The 19553-nt window shown below is 41.0% G+C and overlaps 1 protein-coding gene across 6 annotated transcripts in view; it reads left to right on the top strand.

Moving 5' to 3' along the window:
• The first annotated feature begins 8040 nt into the window (after positions 1 to 8040).
• The window catches only part of CAPRIN2 (caprin family member 2), a 34234-nt gene continuing 22721 nt past the window's right edge, over positions 8041 to 19553 (top strand). For 2 of the 6 annotated variants that reach the window (XM_027726670.2, XM_027726668.2), the window contains exons 1-6: positions 8041 to 8064; positions 9195 to 9457; positions 11166 to 11228; positions 14737 to 14823; positions 17230 to 17468; positions 18836 to 18918. In XM_027726670.2, coding sequence (XP_027582471.2) covers positions 9209 to 9457; positions 11166 to 11228; positions 14737 to 14823; positions 17230 to 17468; positions 18836 to 18918 — 721 coding nt within the window. In that variant the 5' untranslated portion in view covers positions 8041 to 8064; positions 9195 to 9208. Of the gene's footprint in view, positions 8065 to 8084; positions 8444 to 9194; positions 9458 to 11165; positions 11229 to 14736; positions 14824 to 17229; positions 17469 to 18835; positions 18919 to 19553 lie in introns of those variants that run through there. The other 4 variants (XM_027726669.2, XM_039383187.1, XM_027726671.2 and 1 more) reach the window with 4 other exon arrangements.

Here is a 19553-nt window from a genome sequence, read left to right as displayed (position 1 = left end):
TGGTCACTAAATCTCTGCCTCTCTCTCCCAGGCTCACCCCTGGCTCTTTGTTTTGTTACCAGCAGCGGGAGTGGTGCAGGAGTATAATACTGCTCTGCTTTTCTGAGGATCTGCAAACACTCTGTTGCTGGAAACTTGTCTGGAGGCTGAAGGCTCTGATAATTTCACAGACTTTTGTCTTCAGTTGTGCTAGTGCACAGCTGGTTGAAAAACAGGAAAATTGAAATTATTCTCCTCTATCCTGGCAATCTTCAGAGATGGTTCTGGTATTTTACCAGAAAACGTTCCTCATATTCCATTGGGTCTGTGAGCTATAACAGCAGTATGCTTTTGACAACATTATTCATTGCTTTTTCATAACTATGTCTAGATATTCCGAGTGCTGCAGAAACCCTAAGGTTTTGTTTGCTTCTCTTTTTTTTTTTTTCATTTAGCAGGATCTCTGAATTGACTGGTATTTGTAACCTTTAAAATCTAATGATACGTATGTATCTGAATTATATGAATGAATAATACAGAGAGTAAATTATTATTCATCAACACTTTAAGTAAAGTTCTTTCATGTAACTTTCATTAGCATACTAATACTGTGCTGGAAAGCTCTCTAGATTTTTATCTCAAGGAAGCACTTACTGCTCCTCCTTAAGAAGATGAACTGTCCCATTAAGATCACAATTCTTGTGAGAAGGAAAAACAGCAAAAGCAAAACCCCCATGTTTTTCAATAGGAACCTTTAATAAAAATTAAATTTGTATATTGTCTTAATGAAGTCAGTGGGATTAGCCAACTGCTCAGAGTTAAGCATGGGTTTATGCAAATGGTTACTAAGGGTCCTGAACAAAAAAATAATTTTTAGTCTCTACTGCAGTTATCCTCCCTGTGGCTCCATGTTCCAACACTCGTGTCAATGACTGCACTTATATCAACACAGCCAACATAAAAAATGCAAAGTACTTAATCAAATTGTTCCAAGTGAAAGCTTCCTTCTTGTGGCAAAACTTAATAAGGGAAGAGAAAACCAGATTAGTTTCTATGCAGGCGCTTTAAGAGGGAGCTTTGTTCGTAACAAATACCGAGAGTAAATGAAAATGGGAGTTAGATGAAGCAGGGGATTAAAACAATGGCCAATATTTAATTCATTTTAATAGTACAAAAATATTAAGACCCAACTTGTCAGGATCCCTGAGTAAATGCATCCTGTCCTCTAAGGGCTTTATGAAATTGTTTCGGCCCTGTTAAAAACTGTCAGCAATATTCTTATTCCTCATAAAAGTCTATTCCTATTTATCAGAAAGATATTGATAGATTTATGAACAATTTATTTGCTGCTGAGTCTAAGAAAATAATGGTAGCAAGATAAGATCTTTTTAGAATATAAATTAATAAAGAGCCTGGATTTTATTAAAAAGTGGCAAAATTAAGGACTATGATGAAAATTGGTTTTCATACTTTGAATTCTACAAGGAATTATTGGAAGTCTTCATGAAAGTCAGGCCCTATCCTATAAGTCTTAAACATGCTTATTTGCATTCATGTGATCAGCATTGTTTTATTTTGTGAGAAAATGGCCAACATAAAACTAAGCATATGCATGCACATTTTTAGAGAACACCTCTCCAGTTTATAAGAGTATGAGAGGGGTGTTTGGGGTTTCTGCATTTAATTTTCCCTATAAATTCTATTTATCATGCATTTTAAACTTTGGTTAACATCTTCCCCATAGAAATACCATATTCTTTCATGTAAGATTTAAATTTATACAGGAACACACATGAATTAAATAAAATAAATGATAATAAAGATCTCTACAGTCTTCAAGCTTTGTTCCCTAGTAATTTTTGATTTTATTTTTCTCCCGACTGAATTTCATAATAGCACTTTTTGAAGTTGCCAAATTCTGCCCCTCTTTTTATTCAATTACATACAGATGCACAATGTCTTGCATATTACATTGCTGAGAACTTGCAGAATCAAAAAAAAAATGAAGCCACAGAGACTGCGTCCTAAATTCAGGTCACAGACGGATTTCAGGAATGTCAACTTCACACTTAGGAAAAGGAAAACATTTTTCCACAGACTACCAAAACTAAATAATAAAGATATGTTTTGGAGACAGCGTTGGTTTCAAATGGAGAAATACACTGGGCAGCTTTTTATAAACTTTCCTGTGAATGGTGGAGGTGGGATTATCCCCCTTTTCTATAGGAAAAAGTCACAGATGCTACTAACCTTAAGTGCATAATTCAAGACATATAATGCCTCATTCTCCAGGAGATTTGTATTCAAAGGACCATATTATGTTCAAAGCATCCCACCTACTAATGCTAATTGCAGCTGTGAATGCTCTGTATCTACAACTGGATTCTAATTCATCTAGAAAATGAAGAACATATCCATGCAAAGTTCTTCAGAAATATGTAGCAGAGACAATTTAATTTAGCTTAAAAGCCAATGTTCACTTGCATTATCCATAAAAATATATTTTTCTGCAGTTATTTTGCTCATTCACTCTAAGTGTTCTAAATCCTGCAAAAACTAAGTATGTGTCCTGAACTCAACAGTTTTAATGCACAATCCAGTTTTGTTCCAAGCCCACATCCATGCCAGGCACAAAGAAAGGAGGGAGGAGTTTCATGGAGAAAATAACACTTTAAACGTGTTCATTTATCAATATATCAAAATACCATCAGATAAACACAAAATTAACTGAATTAATATTGGTTTTAAGGAAAATTTTACTTCTACTATTTTCTAAATTTTTAATGCCCACATTTACAAGCTTACTAATATCTTAACATCAGATTTCCAAGGTTTCTGCAATAGTCCATCACTCTGACTCCTCTGCTGCCCCGTATATTATCTTCCATCCTTTTTATCTCCTCTGCACTTGAGTTAAGCATCTTGCCCATGTGCTTGGTAGCAGAAACATGGAGAATTGAAAAGTAAGATTCTCATCCTGAAAACGAGAGTGATCCCACAGCACAGTGGCCATCCAAAACCTGACAGTCTGCACGTCCTCTGAACATAAAGTCTGGAGAGAGTTTAGCTGCCAAAAACCCTAACAAGCACATGTGTGAGTTGCAACCTCCAAAAGTAAGCAAACGTTTTTCATAGGGTCGATGAAAAAAATGCTTCTGACAAATCCACTTTCATGGTGTCCTAGTTAGGACAGCTGAGACCAGTTCATCAGGGTATGGGTGTAACCCAAACCTGTGTATTCTATAGCCTTCCATGCCATTTCCCAGAAACTGTTGTCAATAGACTGTTCGCACCCTCTGCCCAGAGCAGCCTGACTCCTCAGGCTATAAACTAGGTGTTAAGAGGCCTGTGAGATAGGAGGATGCTCTTGTCCTCACACCCTTTGTGGAACTCCCCGCCCTGAGGGAAGTACTGACATTCCTGCCTGAACTGCAGGATATATAATCTTGGAGTCTCGGAACATTTTTTACCCACTCGTGGGATCCAGAGGAAGACTGCAGCTCATCGCTCTCAACCAGACTTAGACCACCACCCTATACTGGACTGCAATCACCACTTTTGACCAGACTGCAACAGCTCTCCCACCAGCAGGTTTTAACCTCTCCCTTTACTTTGGGCTCAAGCGGGGCCCAAGGAACACCACTTTGTTCATGCCCCAGGGTACTGGGTTATACATTTGGGTTTTGTGGGTTAAGACCAATTGTTTGTTTGTATGATTGTACTTACTGTATTATTTTAGTAAATTGTTATTCTGACTTATAATCTCTCCTTTGAGTTGAGTTCATTTCCCCTGCTGGTTAACTCTAAACCAGCACACATGGATTGATCCTTATTGCAAAGTGTTCATGGGCAAATGTTCCCTTTAATCTCACCACTGGAAATCAGTGAATTTCTTTGGAAATTTTTCCTCATGTACACACAAAAAAAAGAAATCCCGTATGAATCCCTGCTCTGCATTGTTCCCCTTTTTGCAACTGAGGTTTGATGAAATCCTAAGCAAGGACAGAGACATTAACAGAGGCAGGTGCCGCTGCTTACACTGCTCAGACCACATCATCTCCCTCCTCAGCTGGACCCTCTTATTACTAAGGTTACCAGCACTTTTAAAATTTGCTTTTGCTTTAACTTTTTTTTCAATTCCAGATGAACTCTTCCATTCTAGGTGTCTGCTTCAAACTGAGATGAGACCCACTAGGGTCTGGGCTAGGTGATATCCAGAGATCCCTTCCAAACCCAGAATTCCGTGATTCTGGGTGTGTTAACCATTTTCAAGAACTGAACTGAAAAAACAAGCAGTTCATAGGATCCTTTCTGTGCTTTCACTGAAATTCCAGAAACTCACAGCCCGGGAACAGGAATTTCAGCTTCTGCCAGGAAGCATAACTTCATTCCCTTGCAGATCTTAAAGGTATTAACACAGACTTTAATTAAACACACTGTTTGGCCTGGGGCTACATAGGTGAAATATGACTAAGCTGCTCCCAGGCACAGTAACTATTTCTGATTACTTTTTTTGCTCTCTTTCCTCTTTTCCTGGAAATTTATGGAAGAATAAAACAACCGATGTAAACACCGAAAGTGAGTGAAAAAAAGAGAAAAGCAAAATGAGAGGAATGGAAAGGAGTCAATAGAATCAAGAATTCTGATGAGTGAGGTGACTAGCACTGGCTGGGAATTGGAAAGGGTGCCTGGCACAAGTGGCACAAGAAGAGCAGGAATATGAACCAGTTTGCTAGGCAGAATTGAACATGGAGGTAAAAAAAGGAGAAAAAGTTTCTGTACAAGGAAACTGAAACAAGGATCCTGTGAAGGAAACACCGAAGACAAGGAGCTGGAGTGCTAAGGGAGAACTGTATATTTAAGAAACCTTTGCAAAAGTTAGCTAGAAATCACTGTGGAGTGCAGTAGCTTGTGTAAGGCAATGCTGGACACTGAGTGGGGCACCCAGACTCCTTGGCTTTGAGCTCTCAACAGCAGACAGGGAGTCACAGGGTATACACATGAAAAAATTCCTTGCAACGTAACATAGCCTTGCAGCAATGTATTTCCTAAGATCCTTCAGGTTCTTTCAATAAATTGGATGTAATTCTGACTTATATTCCTCTTTGTGAGATCTAATGTATTCATCATGTGTTGGTTCCAGAACTCCTCAGCCTTTCTGTCTAAAATATGTTCTGTGACTGAAAAAGGCTTCTCTAGTCCATCACCGTATAATCTTTGCAACAGCTTCACTGTGTCTTTCTCTCCTAAGGTTAACAAGCAGCTGATCTTATTCTACACATCGACTTACTTTCTGGAGTTTCACAACAAAATAATAAAAGGGGTGGCAGGGAACGAAAGTGGGAACCTGATCTCAGTCTTTGCCATGGCTGGCTGGGGGTTGGCCCACTGTACTGCAGGGAGGCAGGCTGATGCTGGATGCCACTGAGATTAGGAATGGTTTTGGTAGGCTGGATAAAAAGTCAGGTGTGGAAAACTCAAGTGGTTGGGCAAAGGGTTGGAATTGTGGGCAAAGGAGCCTGTGACTTGGACAACATGCAGACCTGGGGAAAAAGACTGAGCCTGGGGTCCAGGGGTGGAAATAGGAATGCAGGAAATATGAGAGTGGGATAAACTGCTAGGACTTGGAAAGATTAGAACAGTCCCAGTGAGAGGAGATAAGCAGAATCAGTCAAACATGAAAAAAAGGACAGAATATTTTTCTTCAGCCATCAGAGTGTAATCTCCTTCTGATCCTGGAGTAAAAGGCACAGATTCCCAGGTTGGGAATGCTGAGCATCTGGGACTCCATAGCTATGATCAATGTGTGGCTAGACTATAATAACCTATGATCATCTACTTAAAGATGATCTCACAATGGATCTGCAAAATGGAATTAAACTACTTAATTTTGGTTGTGCTTAATCCTGGCATCTCCTAACTTCAGTGGGCTTGAACTTGCCACATTAATAACACTCTACAGTGCTCTAGAGATCACATTTATACTATAAATGATATAGCAGAAGTCTCAATCAGATATTCTGTATTTGTTTTAAAAGTAAATTCAAATATCCTTTGATTTTAAATATGGATTTGGCTTGTATGACTTTTCTTTACAATTATTTCCTCTTTTATACAATTTCTTAATTGTAGAAGTGCACTATAAAGCAGTTTGCCAGCTGTAATTATGACATAGAATATTCCTGGGTGTATGAACATTAATTATTACTTATTATTAATATATGCATTAATTGATAATTCATTTTATAATTACTTTGCAAGGACCTATCCCATCAGTGCTAGCTTGGAAAAAAACACACAAAGAACATGAATCTACTGGAAGGACTCTCAGTGTACACTGCTGACCTGAGACACAAGCTGTGTCTTATTCATTAGCATTTCTTCTCAGTCATGAAAACTGCCCCACAAAATTACCTCATTCTAGGGGTCAGGGCTATAAGAAAAATAAAGTATTTTGAGACTTGTGACTAAACCAGGAGAAGTGGCAAGATTGTGGATGCTACAGGCTGAATCTGCATATGGCCGAATCTGATTCTGTGATACTCTGTGAATTCTCCTTATTGTTTGAATCACTTATCATTCGCTTGTTCTACTTTTAAATACAATCTTTTTTTTATATGAACCTTTCCTCTCCAGTTCTCTTATCCATCCTGTGTACTACATAAACATTTCTTATGTTCTGTAAAACCTCTCTCTGCAATCCATCTTCACTGACTTATTTTTATCTCTTTCAAAATGTCTCTACTTTCATAACTTTCACACTTTCACAACTTTTAGGATTGCTACAAACTTACTGTATTATTTATTGGGTTTTTTGAGGTAATGGCCACAAAAATGGAAACATAGAAAACAGAATTCCAGCTTAGTCTTCTGATCTTTAGACTAAAGTCTGTTTTATCTAGTCTTCCAACCTTTGGCCCCTTGTGCAGCGCTGATGGAGTTTAACAAAAGTTTGCGTGTGATTATTTTATGGTGTATGCTCAATGCACTTTAAGTGCTTTTACTAGTTATCAAGTGTTTACATGATGGGATTTCATTTGGGTTGCATTGGGTTGTCCTACGAGGAGCAGCTGAGGAAGCTGGGGTTGCTTAGCCCGGAGAAGACGAGGCTCAGGGGAGAACTTGCTCTCTACAACGCCCTGACAGGAGAGGGGTCAGTCTCTTCTCTCAGGCAACCCGTGATAGGACGAAGGACACAGTCTTAAGCTGCTCCAGAGGAGGTTCAGGTTGGACTTTAGGAAGGACTTCACAGAAAGGGAGATTAGACATTGGAATGGGCTGCCCAGGGAGGTGGTGGAGTCAACATCCATGGAGGTGTTTAAGGAAAGACTGGATATATCTACTGGACATGGTGATGTTTGGTCACAGGTTGGACTTGATGATCTCAGGTCTTTTCCAACCTACTTGATTCTGTGATTCAGTGATTTTTAGAAGACATAAACATTTTTTGTTACATAAGGTTACCCACAGTCCCACAAGTCTCCTCCAGGAACTCTGTACAGGCCCAGAAGAACCCTCCAGGTGGTTCCACAGGCACTTGTCTTATTGTCCCACGGCCACCCGTGTTACCCAAAGGATGCGACAGGCCCCTGGGCTGGGAGCAGGCGGAGCCCCGGGGGGGATCCCCTTGCACAGGGATGACGAGACCTCTCGCTGTTCGGAGAGAGCAGCCAGCCCGTCCTGGGCTGGCTGTCGTAAGAGGCTGCGGCGACACGCGCGACTCGAGGGCAGATCGCGGCTCCGCCAGTGCTGTGCCAACCTCTCCCGCACGGGCCGCGCCTGGCGGGGCGGGTGTCGCACCGCACGTCCCGGCCCTGTGAAGCGAGTGGCACCCCGCTCCCCTAGGACGTCCCATCCCGGGAGCCTGACTCCTCGATCCCAGGCATCCCCCCCAGATCCCACAGGCGGGCACCCGGGCGGGACTCCCCGACCTTCACGGTGCCCGCCCCGCGGTGCCCGCCCCCCGGTGGGGCGGCGGCGGCCACTGGGAGGCGGGCGGGGAGCGGCGCGGCCTCGCTCCGCCCCGCCGCTATATGAGGCGGGGGGCGGGCGGCGGGGCGGGCCTGAGCGTGTGCGGGCACCGAGGTGAGCGGGGAGGCGGGAGCGGGCGAGGCGCTGCGGGACCGGCCGGCTGACCGCGGCCCCCCGCAGCCCGGCCGCCGCAGCGGGCGCAGGAAGCCGAGGAGGAGGAGGTGAATCCCGCGGCAGGAAGGAGCCGCTGCTCCTCTCTTTTCCCTCCTCCTCCTCCTCCTCCACCGCCGCCCTGCTCGGGGAGAGGCGGCGGCCGTGCCCTTCTCTCCCCTGCCCATCCCTGGCAAGGACGGGATGGAGGGCTGAGCCCTGCGGGGTTGTCCCGGAGGGAGGCAGGTTTTCCCCCCCTCGCCCGCGGGGCTGCTGTGGCGCGGCCTCCCCGGCGGCGGGCAGGCAGAATTGTGGTGTCATTGCTTTCCAGGAGCAGGTGTCCGTAAGTAGTTGAAGATGAGGGTGGCGGAGCATCTCTTGCAGAAACTCTCTGCTCAAGGTTACAGCCTCTCCCATGGAAGCTGGTGTCTTCCCGTGGCACAGGCACGTCTTTCGGAGGGGTGTAGACAGGGACCGGCTCCTCACGGAGGGATGATGCCGTTGTAGCTGAGCGTGCTGCCGGCTTTATTCAGCGTTTTTCTTTTGTCATCCCTTTTTTTTCCATTGGAATATTTTTAAGTTCTCGGTTGGACTGCTGCAGAGGTCATATAAGGGTAAAACAGATTTAATGGGGTTTAGAGAGAAGAAGAGGGGCTATACCTTCAGGCATTCCACTTCGAAATCTTCATTCAGGCTGCAGCCCGGATGCCAGGCTGGGGGCGTGATTTGCAATTGCTTGCTTGCAGTTTTTTTTCCCCCTTGTGGGTGATGTGTGCAGGAAGCCTGCCTAGTTTTATATGGTCACTATATTGGGTTTCTGGAATCATCCCCTGTGCTGTCTAATTCTGCCTATGTAAAGGATTTCTGGTATCTGGATGGGTGGGGAGGCTTTGAACAATACAAAGTTTGCCTTGCTTTGAAATTTCGTGCCACAGATTTTTTGAAAGGGAGGGAGAAGAGCGAAAAATTGCGATCAGTTCTTACTGAGGCTCAGTTTTGTGGTTGTGTGTTCTGATGTACGATAAGAAAAGATGTAACTTGAGAAAGGGGAGGGAGGTGAGAGAGAGAGCTAAATAAAAGGAGTTTCTTTGCAGCTCCATCCATTTCAATGGTGCAGCTTTCCCAAGCCCCTTTTCATCGCCCATCATCACCTTCAGGCCGGTCGGAGGAAGGGGAGGAGAAGAGGATGAAGGCGGCCAAGCAGCAGGTGACCCCGTCTGGGGAGAGCCCGGCTCCCGCCAGCCCCCTGCAGTCCGCGCTGAGCACGGCGGCTTCTCCTTCCCAGGCTTACGAGACGTACATCGACAATGGGCTCATCTGCCTCAAACACAAGATCAGGAACATCGAGAAAAAGAAGGTAACTTGATTTTCTTCGGTATTTAAGCTGCCAGTTGTAAAGCTCGTTACGTATTATTGCAATTATTTTTAATAGCTGGAATATGGTTATGTGTGTATATAGAGATCAAGTATGTGTTGATCAGAACTGGAGATGCTTCTCCAGACTGAAACAGTTCAGAACAAACTTGGAACTGATTTAAAGATGGCTTATAATCTTGCAGAAATATCTATTTCTTTCATCAATTACATGCATCTAATATCAGGATGTAGAATTGTTTGTAAAATTGGAAATTAGAACAGCGCTTCCTCTGACGTGTGGAAATATCAGTTTATATTAAATATGTATTGCCCTTTAATTTGCATAAATATTTGACTTATATATTTTAAATATAGACAGATGTTGTTCATTGGAAAGCTTTTATATAGAAATCCTCCAAAGCCTGCTCTCTTGTTTTGGCCTCTGCTTTTCTGAGGTTGTGGGAACAGAAGAGTGTTAATGAGAATAATAACTTAGATGATACACTTAAAATATTGTGGCTATAGCTACTCAGACTTTTGCATTCCAAGGCTTTTCAGTTGATTGGCAGGTGACTGAAGGCTCTGTGCATGGCTTTTAATGCTATTTTCTGTGAGATAAAAGAAAAATTGTGCCACTGCTTTTAGTATTGGATCAGGATTACAAATGAAGCAGCTATGTGAATATATTGTGTTTCTCTAAATGTCTGCAGAGCTTTGTTACATGTTTGGGTGAGGAGAAGATCAGACTTCTGGCCATGTGGTTAGGGGACTTGATCCTCCTGCAGGAGATGCAGTATTACTGCTGTCTCATGTCATGCATCATGCTGTAGTTTTGAATAATGTCAGACAAGCATGTTTTCTTTGTGTGATCAACCAACTTTGTATTGTATTCTAATTCTGTCCTGGGTAGCTTATTGTTGTTAATTTCTCTGCTATCTTTGATTTTCACATGAATGACAATATGGCATCACCAGCAAATGAAAGTGTGACTTAATATGAGTAGAAAGTATTCCTAGTCATAGGCTTCTGTAGGTACTGTGTCAGTAAAATTCTGTAGATACACTAAACAATATTTGATTTCATGGCAGTAAACTCCCCTTTCTTTTTCCTGTGTGTATAAAAGAAGCTTGCAATACCTAATAGTTCAGTTTTGTATTGTTTACATCAGCATTTAACAACTGTTTCAGTATACTGGAAATAAATCTTATTTCTTTCCTGAGGACACTTGTCCACTTTCTTAGGGAATAGTGCTATAGAATCTTAATGTAACCAAAGCCAAATTTTTGAAAGACATGTTTTGAGAATTCAGAAGGATTATTCAAGGGTAATAGAACTGAATTCCAGCATTAACTTGGAAAAGCTAAACAAGCTAACTTAAAATAAGGACACTAGATGTATTTGGAGCCCCTTAAAAGTCTTGGATCAATGCATTAATATTTCTTAAATGAAACAAAGGTAGCAAGTAGGAACTGAAAGATCAATAACAGGGAAAGGAAGTAGACAGTCCTGCAGGCTAAGACTGCCAAATCAAAGGCAATAGCAAAACTTTGTGTTCCTTTCTCCTGACAACAAAAGGAAGAAGCAAAATCTCTCTTCTCTTGCACTATGTGGATGACTTAAAACACAGAAAGAATATGTAACTTGACTCATACCCCATAGTTCACATTAGACAGAAATTAATATAAAATTGGGTTTTGAATTTTCTGCAGCTCAAACTAGAAGACTACAAAGATCGTCTGAAGAAGGGGGAAGCCCTCAATCAAGACCAGTTGGTAAGCTTGCTTTATGCATGAGTTGAGGGCCTCAAAACCTTCCAGTGTGTCAGAAGGGACAGGTTGCTGAAGGAGATGATGGTGTGGTTTTACAGAAGCAGGGCCTGCAGGCTTGCAGTGGCGTCTTTCACAAAACCAAATGAACAAATTATTGGTAATTAGGCTGAACGCTGAGCCCACAAACTTTGTCTCCTGCTTTAACCTTCCTGCTCTGTAATGAAGTGGTAGAAGGTCCTTGTTTATCTTTGCTCTGTAGACTTTCAGCTTCAGTGCTTCTGCCCCTTTATTTCATAATGAGGTGTCTGTGTGCAGCTTATCTGTATTGGTAGTGCAGTGTCAGAACCCAAACCTCAAGAATTCTGGGGTAGCTAATTAATCCTCATGACTTTTTCATTAACAGGTGTCACTTGAAATTGCCTGTTGGCTGCACAGTGCTGTTGGTTACAAGTAGCTGTTAATATAACTGACAGGGTTTCTAGCTTTTTTTCTATCTTGAACTGGAATGGATTCTAGAACCAAAACAAAGTTTCTGTAACATGAAAGGTATTAATTCTTAAGTGTATCCGAGTAGCAGTGTCACATACTCCAAGGGGTTTATTGCTCTACTCATCCAAGAGTCACATTTTTGAAATGTACTGCACACATGCTAAAGAATAATTGTGTGATGAAGGGTACTGACACTTCAATGGTAGTGCTGATCCTGCTAATAAACCAGCTGGAAAAATATTTCATTGAGTGTTAGTTTTATCACAGTGCAGCAGCATGAGAACAGAGATACTATATTCTTACTCTGAATCATTTGTGAAAGAGAGTTAGACATAAATGGGATAAGAGGGGAAATGATAACTTGCTGCTTAAAAGCAGACCTATTGGAGTGAATAATCATTTAGCACTTAGCAGCAAAACGTGATGTAGTCTCTTGCCATCTCAAGTGCAAAAGTAAATTGATTAAACCTGATGGTTTGAAGTAGGATGATGGCCTTTCAGTTCCTGTAAACTCAATCTGGAATCAGGTGGGCAAGAATCTTTTGTGTTTAGATCATAGGTATTCTTTGCAATCTGTTTTCTACCATGAGCAGTGAGACTATTTAACAGTATTCTGTGTAAGTTGGATTAGTCTGGAAGATGCTTTAAAGCTGCATCTAAATTTGACCACTCTGGTATATGCCCTGGACTGTGAAAAGCTGTTAGGTGAAAGTGAAATTAAGATGTGGGGAACTAAAGAGATGAAGGATTACATAGATGCGTTTCCTTTCAAATGCATCCAGCAGCACTAATTTTGGAAAAGGATGTTAACTTGGTTACTGGCTTCTATGATTCCTAGCTGAGCTTCACTTTTTAAATATTAGTATCTTTATCCCAGTTTCTGGGATATCTCAGGCTTTTAAAATGTGGAATTAGATTCAGTCTTGCTAGTCAGCTGGCAGGTGGTAGTCAGACTGTTCAGATGACTTGAAGAGGCACATATACACTCAGTATAATTAATAATCTTATGAAAATTCCTGTTTCAGTGGTTAATATACAGAAATACTACATTTATAACTTTCAGATGCAAATTCCTGCTGTATATACAAATTGAAGCTAGAGTAGAGCTTCATACAGCCTAACACTTAACAAAGTGTTAGATGGCAGTTCAGTTTCTTTAGGTTTCAATTTCTAACACAGTGGAAGAAGTGCACATCTGGTGATGATGAACATGTTTTGCAAACAATTTGGATTAAGCTGTAATTACTTATGGTGCATGCCTGCCAGAGCTACTGTGTGCTAGCCTCGCTTTAGGAAACATTTGTTTCAAAAATGAGGAGCTTCCAGCAAGTTAAATGCTCTTACTGGCAATATTGTGCTGTTTTGCAAGCTGAGCAGATTTTTCTCAGTGCTGTTCCTCCAGCATGCTGTTAATGAATGTTAATAACAGGTGTGACAGAAAAAAGCTGTTGCTTTCCCGCAGGCTGAGTTATAGCTTGTCATCAGAGCAGTGGTAACTGTTCTTAGTGTTTTCAGATAGGGTGTTTTACTCTAGAATTTGCTTTGTTAAAAGCACAGTTACTGTAATCTGTCGGTGTTACGTTGTGAGTGTTCCTCTAATGTGTGGGCATTCGGGTCTTAGAAGTCATTCTCCTGAGTGCTAAGTGAACTGCTAATTAGCACTTAAAAGTTCCTTTAATGGATCTGAGTGTGGAGACAACCTAAACTACCAGGTGAGTGATTTACAGTAACACATGCATTATGTGTTGAGTAGCATTTAGGCCTAGTGTTGTCTAGTATGCTACAAAGGAGTCTATAAAAGTAACTAAGCAATCAAACTGATTGAACAAATGAACATGTAACTTGTTTTCCAGTTGCTTAGGAACACATGGAATTTGCAGACATCCCAAATCATATTGGGACAGTAGATTAAGCTTCTGTCACTGCACTGATGAAACTCAATGCTAACCTTGCTTTGGAAAAGCCTGTTACAGAAAAACTTATGATACCATGTCAGGAGCACAAACCAAACTGAGTGTAAAGCACCCATGAACAACTGAAATTAAACTTAACTTGTTACTTCCCAGACATGCCATATGGTATGAGGATATGGGCAGCATGTCTGAACTACAGCATTTTGTGATCTTGAGAGCTGTCAAGGAAGCTTATAAAAATGAGTGACTCATTAAAAAAAGGGTATATCAAAATGCAATTAATAATCTACTGCAATGAGTCTTTTTGAAGACTAGCTGGTAAAATATTGGTTAAAGCCATTAGTGAATACAGGAACATGGCTTAATTTGTGGAAACTAAATTTGAAAGACTTTTTTTCTTAAAGTATGACTTGCCTTGTGTACTACTAAAGTTGGTACAAATTATCTGTGAAGGCATTTGTGCATGAGGGTAGAAGATGTGCTGAACTTGTCTCCTGTATTCCTTCTGGATTTTCAGATCGGTGCCTGATTTTAAGTACCTGTTTACCTGTGATTGCTGAAACCTATGGCACCAAAATTAAAAAAAAAACCAAACAACAACAACAACAACAACAACAAATCAACCAAACAAAAAAAAAACAAAAAAACAAACAAAAAAACCCCAAAACAAAAAAAACCACCACAACAACAACAACAAAAAAAAACAAAACAAAAAAACAAACAAAACAAAACAAAACAAAAAAAACCCCAACCAAACAAACAAAAAAACCCCCAAAAAACCAACTTGTATCCAGGCTTTCTTGTGTCAACATTAGTATACCAAGTATTGTAAAAGATGTTACTTGGAATGTCTAATGCAGGCAAGCTTGTAGGATATCTGTCTGGTGGTGGGAGCTGGCTTTCTGCTGCACTTTTCAGATAGCTATGGGTCAATGATACTTGCAATTATAGTTAAAGTACCAGCTACAGACATAGTATTGTAAAGTTACAATTTCAGAGAAGTACACACTAAATGGCTGGTTCACAGTGAGAATTTAAATACCAGGAAACTGAGCTGCAGCCAGTAATTTTAAGCATGAAAAAATACATTTTTATCTGTTCCTTTGTAGGAGGCAGTAGAGAAATATGATGAAGTAGTACATAACTTGGAATTTGCCAAGGAGCTTCAGAAGACTTTTTCAGGACTTAGCCAAGATGTAAGTATAAATGCTCTTTCCTATATTGCCAGGAGGTAACTGCAAGATTTGTGCTACTTTTCTAATGGTTACTGTTGTATGCCAGTGCACACAATTCTAGGAAGTTCCTGTCTTGGAGCAGGAAAGTGTGGACAATTTTGTGTACCCCTCCATAATGTAGTAACTCACTGCATGCCCCTATAAGAGCTTGTGCTTAAGTAAACTGAGTCACTGGAGCTCAGCTGCTTTTGAGATGATTCCAGTTTACTGGGATTTGTACCAATAACTCATCCCCTGCACAGGTGCAGACTGCTGGGGAAGCAGCTCTACTGGATGGGACATGTGGGTCCCTGGGGACTGCAGGCAAAGTAAATGGATCACCCTTGGATCACTGAAGCCTAGACATACACTGAGACAGGAGATTAATGTGAAGTGATTATTTGGTGCTTGTTGACCAGTTGTGTCTGATTCTGATCACCTGGTAGACAAAGGCTATAGACAAGCTTCAGTGAGTCCAGTGGTGGGCCCCTGAATGGCTGGGGCCTGGAAAATGAGACCTCTGAGGAGAGCCTGGAAGAACTGGGCTTGCTGGGTCTGGTAAAGTGAAGGCTTGACAGGAGGGGGAGTATTAGCCTTCAGATACCAAATACTGAAAGGGTGGAGCCAGGATTTTGCTGAGAGATGCGGTAGGAGAAGGAATGATCACCGGTTGAAATAGTAGGTTCCAGCCAGGTAGGAGGAAATGGATACTCTGAGGATAATTGAGCACTAAAGCAGCCTGCCTAGAGAAGTAGTAAAATCTGTCCTTGGATCTCTTCAAGACCTGACTAAACAAAGCTCCAAGCAATCTAGTTTTGATTCAGCAGAGCCTTTATTCTGGAGGCTGGGCTAGACAATGTCTCAAGATCACTTCCAAACTGAATAATGTTCACAATGAGGGAAAGTGCCGAGGTTAAATCATTTTGGTTTCCTTAAGAAGTGTTTCTCAGTAAAATTCAACTAAAACTTGTGGAGTTTACTACTTCAATTGCTGTAGTTTTCTCTAATTATGGCAAGCCACATGAATAAGGTCTTTATTCAGGGTTTAAAGCACTACCTGCATTATTTTTATATACGTGTTTTATCTTTGGAGAAATCAGTCTCTTGGCTCAAGCAAATACTACCCTTGTGGAAAAATTTGATCCAGAGTAGTGGTGGGGATGCTAAACATGATTAGTCACTGTTCTGGCATTATTTCTCTGCCTCCTACAGAATGCTGAAGGACTGGTAAAATGGCTTGTCCCGATGTTTACTGAGACTGAAACAGTTTTGCTAGAGAGTGTGTCTTGTGTGTATATAGTATATATAGTAATTCCAGGTAGTGTGGTAAATCTCTCAAAGCACTATGTGAGCAGAACTTTAAGAGCCTTTTCAACAGTGTTATTGCTTTAGGTTCCCTCTGTCATTCTATGTTGAATATAGAAACTGCTGTACTGAATGGATTGCTTCGTATTGCTTTCCTTTGTGTAGCTGCCCATAAAAATATCAGAAATAAAGGATTGTGACCCAATGTATCTGTGTGCAGGTGTTTTTAGTAGTCCAGCATTAGCTTCTACCAGTTCATGTTTGTTCTTGAACTTATGCTGTATTTAAAGGGTAACTCACTTTGTTTTTAACTTGGCTCTGCTTCTGCTAGTATGGATTCTACAGCCAATAGCCATTACTGGAACACTAGAGGTCTTTCTGGCAACAGCATCCTTGTAACCTTTACAGTGTGTTCTAGGAAACAAAGCTTTCATAAATCTTGCCCCATACTGAAGCCTTTGGAATTCTGCAGTTACTTGGATAGCTTCTGCTGGATAGTTCTACTAGCACATGATGAGAAACTTCTCGACTGCATGAGCACTGTGTATGTTCTGGGACTTGTGTTGTTGCTTACTTAATGAGTGTTTCAGTCTTCTGCCAACAAAAATAAAAGTAACTAAGATTCTCCTGTATCAAACTGGAGTATGTAAAAATGAAGAGCAGTTGTCTTACTAGGAGAAACTTGAGGCAACATCTGCATCTCCAATTTTGTGCTAAATGTTAGAAGTCAACTAGGCCTGATTTTGTGCATTGGTATCAATTCTACCAATTCCTTTAAAAGCTGTTACAGTAAAACAACTAGCAGACATAATCAGGATCTAGATATCATAAAGGCATATCACAAGTGAAGCTACCAGTATCCAGTTTGACTAAAAGAATTAGTGGATAGATGGGGAACTATTCCAAAGGAGGAGCTTGAAAGATCCTGGCTATCTGAAGAGGGCTAGGAGGTTCTGTTACCTAACCAAAATTAATAGTTATTTTGCCCAGTGTAGGATGATCAATAGTAGAACTCAATGTTTTATCCTGGATTCCTGTTACTAAACTGTTGTGTTTAATTGTTGAATTTGTGTATTAAAACAGCTGCTGAAAGCACAGAAGAAGGCTCAGCGGAGAGAGAGTCTGTTGAAGCTTGAAGCAGAGAAGAAGAAACTGCGTACAATACTTCAAGTCCAGTACGTGCTGCAGAACTTCACTCAAGAGCACGTTCAGAAAGATTTCAAAGGTGGTGTGAATGGTGCAATATACTTGCCTTCTAAAGAACTAGACTACCTCATAAGATTTGCAAAACTGACGTGTCCAGAAAGAAATGAGAACCTGAGGTAAGTTCAGGGCTTTTGTCTAATTAGTATGCTTCATTCATTACAGTAAATGTCCTCTGTTTGACACTGCCATGTCTTTAAATACTGTGTTTTGGAACACTAATTAAAATTCTATTCAGCACCCTTGCTTTAGTCTGAGATTAGGAATGTAACAGATTTACCTCACTCTGAGCATTAAAGGAAAGCTGTAGTAATTACAACCTCAGGTGCAAGTTGCAGGCAAATTTTTGCCATCTCATGTCACTCTGTGGCGCTGCGGGGAGATAGTCCAACACCATCCTAAACAGGGAGGCTGGTGGCATGCTGCTGCCTTGAGATCTCACTGTTCATGAAGTGAGAAAAGTGCTTGGAACATAGAACAGTTTTGAATTTACTGCCCATGATGATCCACATGTGCTTCTTTACATTCCTTTGGAATAAAGTGTTACTCCCGAGGCTCTCTTGCTATTAACTTTAAAGTGGTTTTAAAAAATTGCCTGAAGTTTTTGATACCTCTTCACTAAATGTCATACATTTTAACAGGTTGTCAACAGAGGTAGTGTGTCTCAGGGCTAATGTGGCACTGCTGTCGTACTATGAAGGCTCATGCGTAGCATGACAGCCTGTCTGTTTTTAAGATAGTGTAGTAAGAATTGTATTTGAACATGGAATAAGTAGTTATTAGGTGGTAAGTTGAAACACTTCATGGTTAAGTCATGTTTGAATATGGACTAACTCTTAAGTTCCTAAAAGTTCTAATCACTTGTCGTACACTAATCTTTGCCTAATCTTTGCGTAAGTTAACTTCTAAAGAACAGCACTTAAAAACGCTTCACAACAGGAGTCTCTCATTCTAGTGAAATAACTTAATTTCTGGATTACTCTCACCATATTATGCTTCCACAGGAAGCTTAATCCTTTCTTTTGAGATGCTATGTTTCATCATGTTGGACTTCAAATTCCATTATCTGGAGGGTGTGGATCATGGACCTATGACAAGTTTCTAAATAACTGCTAGTTATCGAGAGTGGCAGGAGCTGCTGGTGGTTACCCTTGTACATGTTTGTCCAATAAACAAGGTGACCAGCCAATTAAACAGCAGTTGTTTCCCTGTCTGGGGATCCGGGCTTGGAATGAAGTCCAGCTATATGGGTGGGATATCTTGTGGGATAGTGCTGGGATCTGTGTAATGATCAGCTAAAGCACTTCTGTTTGCTAGGTTAAATCACATGGACAGGTACATTATAATTGCTTTCAGTGATTTCAGGGCTTAGTATTTGCTCTGTGTATGCAGCCTTGGTTTGGAGGGCTGAACTTGGGCTATTGGGATGCTGCAGCACTTGTTCTTGGCTATGATTCTACCTGGTGAAACTTGTCACTTGTTTTAGTGTTGAAGACCAGATGGAACAATCATCTCTCTACTTCTGGGACCTTCTAGAAGGAAGTGAGAAACCTGTAGTTGGAACAACATGTGAGTGTCTCATCTAGAGAAATAACTGAAACATCTGAAATTTGTGTGCTTGTTAAAACATCTTAAAACCAGTGAATATACATGGAAGGCTACCAAATGAAACGCTTCCAAGTGCTATGTGTAACTACTATCCAAGGATGAACTGCTGTTTTAAGTTCTGTTTTTTTTAAGTACAGATCAATAGCAATACAGCATACTTGCTTTTTCCAGGTCAAGACTTCTAACCAATGTACTAGCATCCTTTTGAGGAATAATTATGGTAGTAATTGAAAAGCTGATGTGTGAATACCTTGCAGAACAGTGGAAAGCTTTTTGTATAGCTATGTGCAAATGGGTTAAGTTTGGAATAGTTCCCAGCCATGAAAGGCTTAGTTGAGCATGCTGATGTGTGCTTCATTGGCCCCAGGCTGAAGGTCCCACAGCATTGAAGATTCTCCCTTATTTGTAGGAATTCTAGACTCATACCTGTTGTCTGCCTACAGTGCAGAATATACCACACTAGAGAAAGATAGTCACTTATGGAACTTACTGTGATCTCTGATCATGCACAGTGCAGTCTTACTTTGTACCTGTGTCAAGTGTCCTCACTTTCCAAGCACAGCAAAATCTGTGGGACTACATTATCTTCCATTTGT

Source organism: Pipra filicauda, unplaced genomic scaffold, assembly GCF_003945595.2.
Source record: "Pipra filicauda isolate LSUMZ 115617 unplaced genomic scaffold, ASM394559v2 scaffold2_size9829703_pilon, whole genome shotgun sequence".
Lineage (NCBI taxonomy): Eukaryota > Metazoa > Chordata > Aves > Passeriformes > Pipridae > Pipra > Pipra filicauda.
This window is presented reverse-complemented; position numbering and strand designations above follow the sequence as displayed.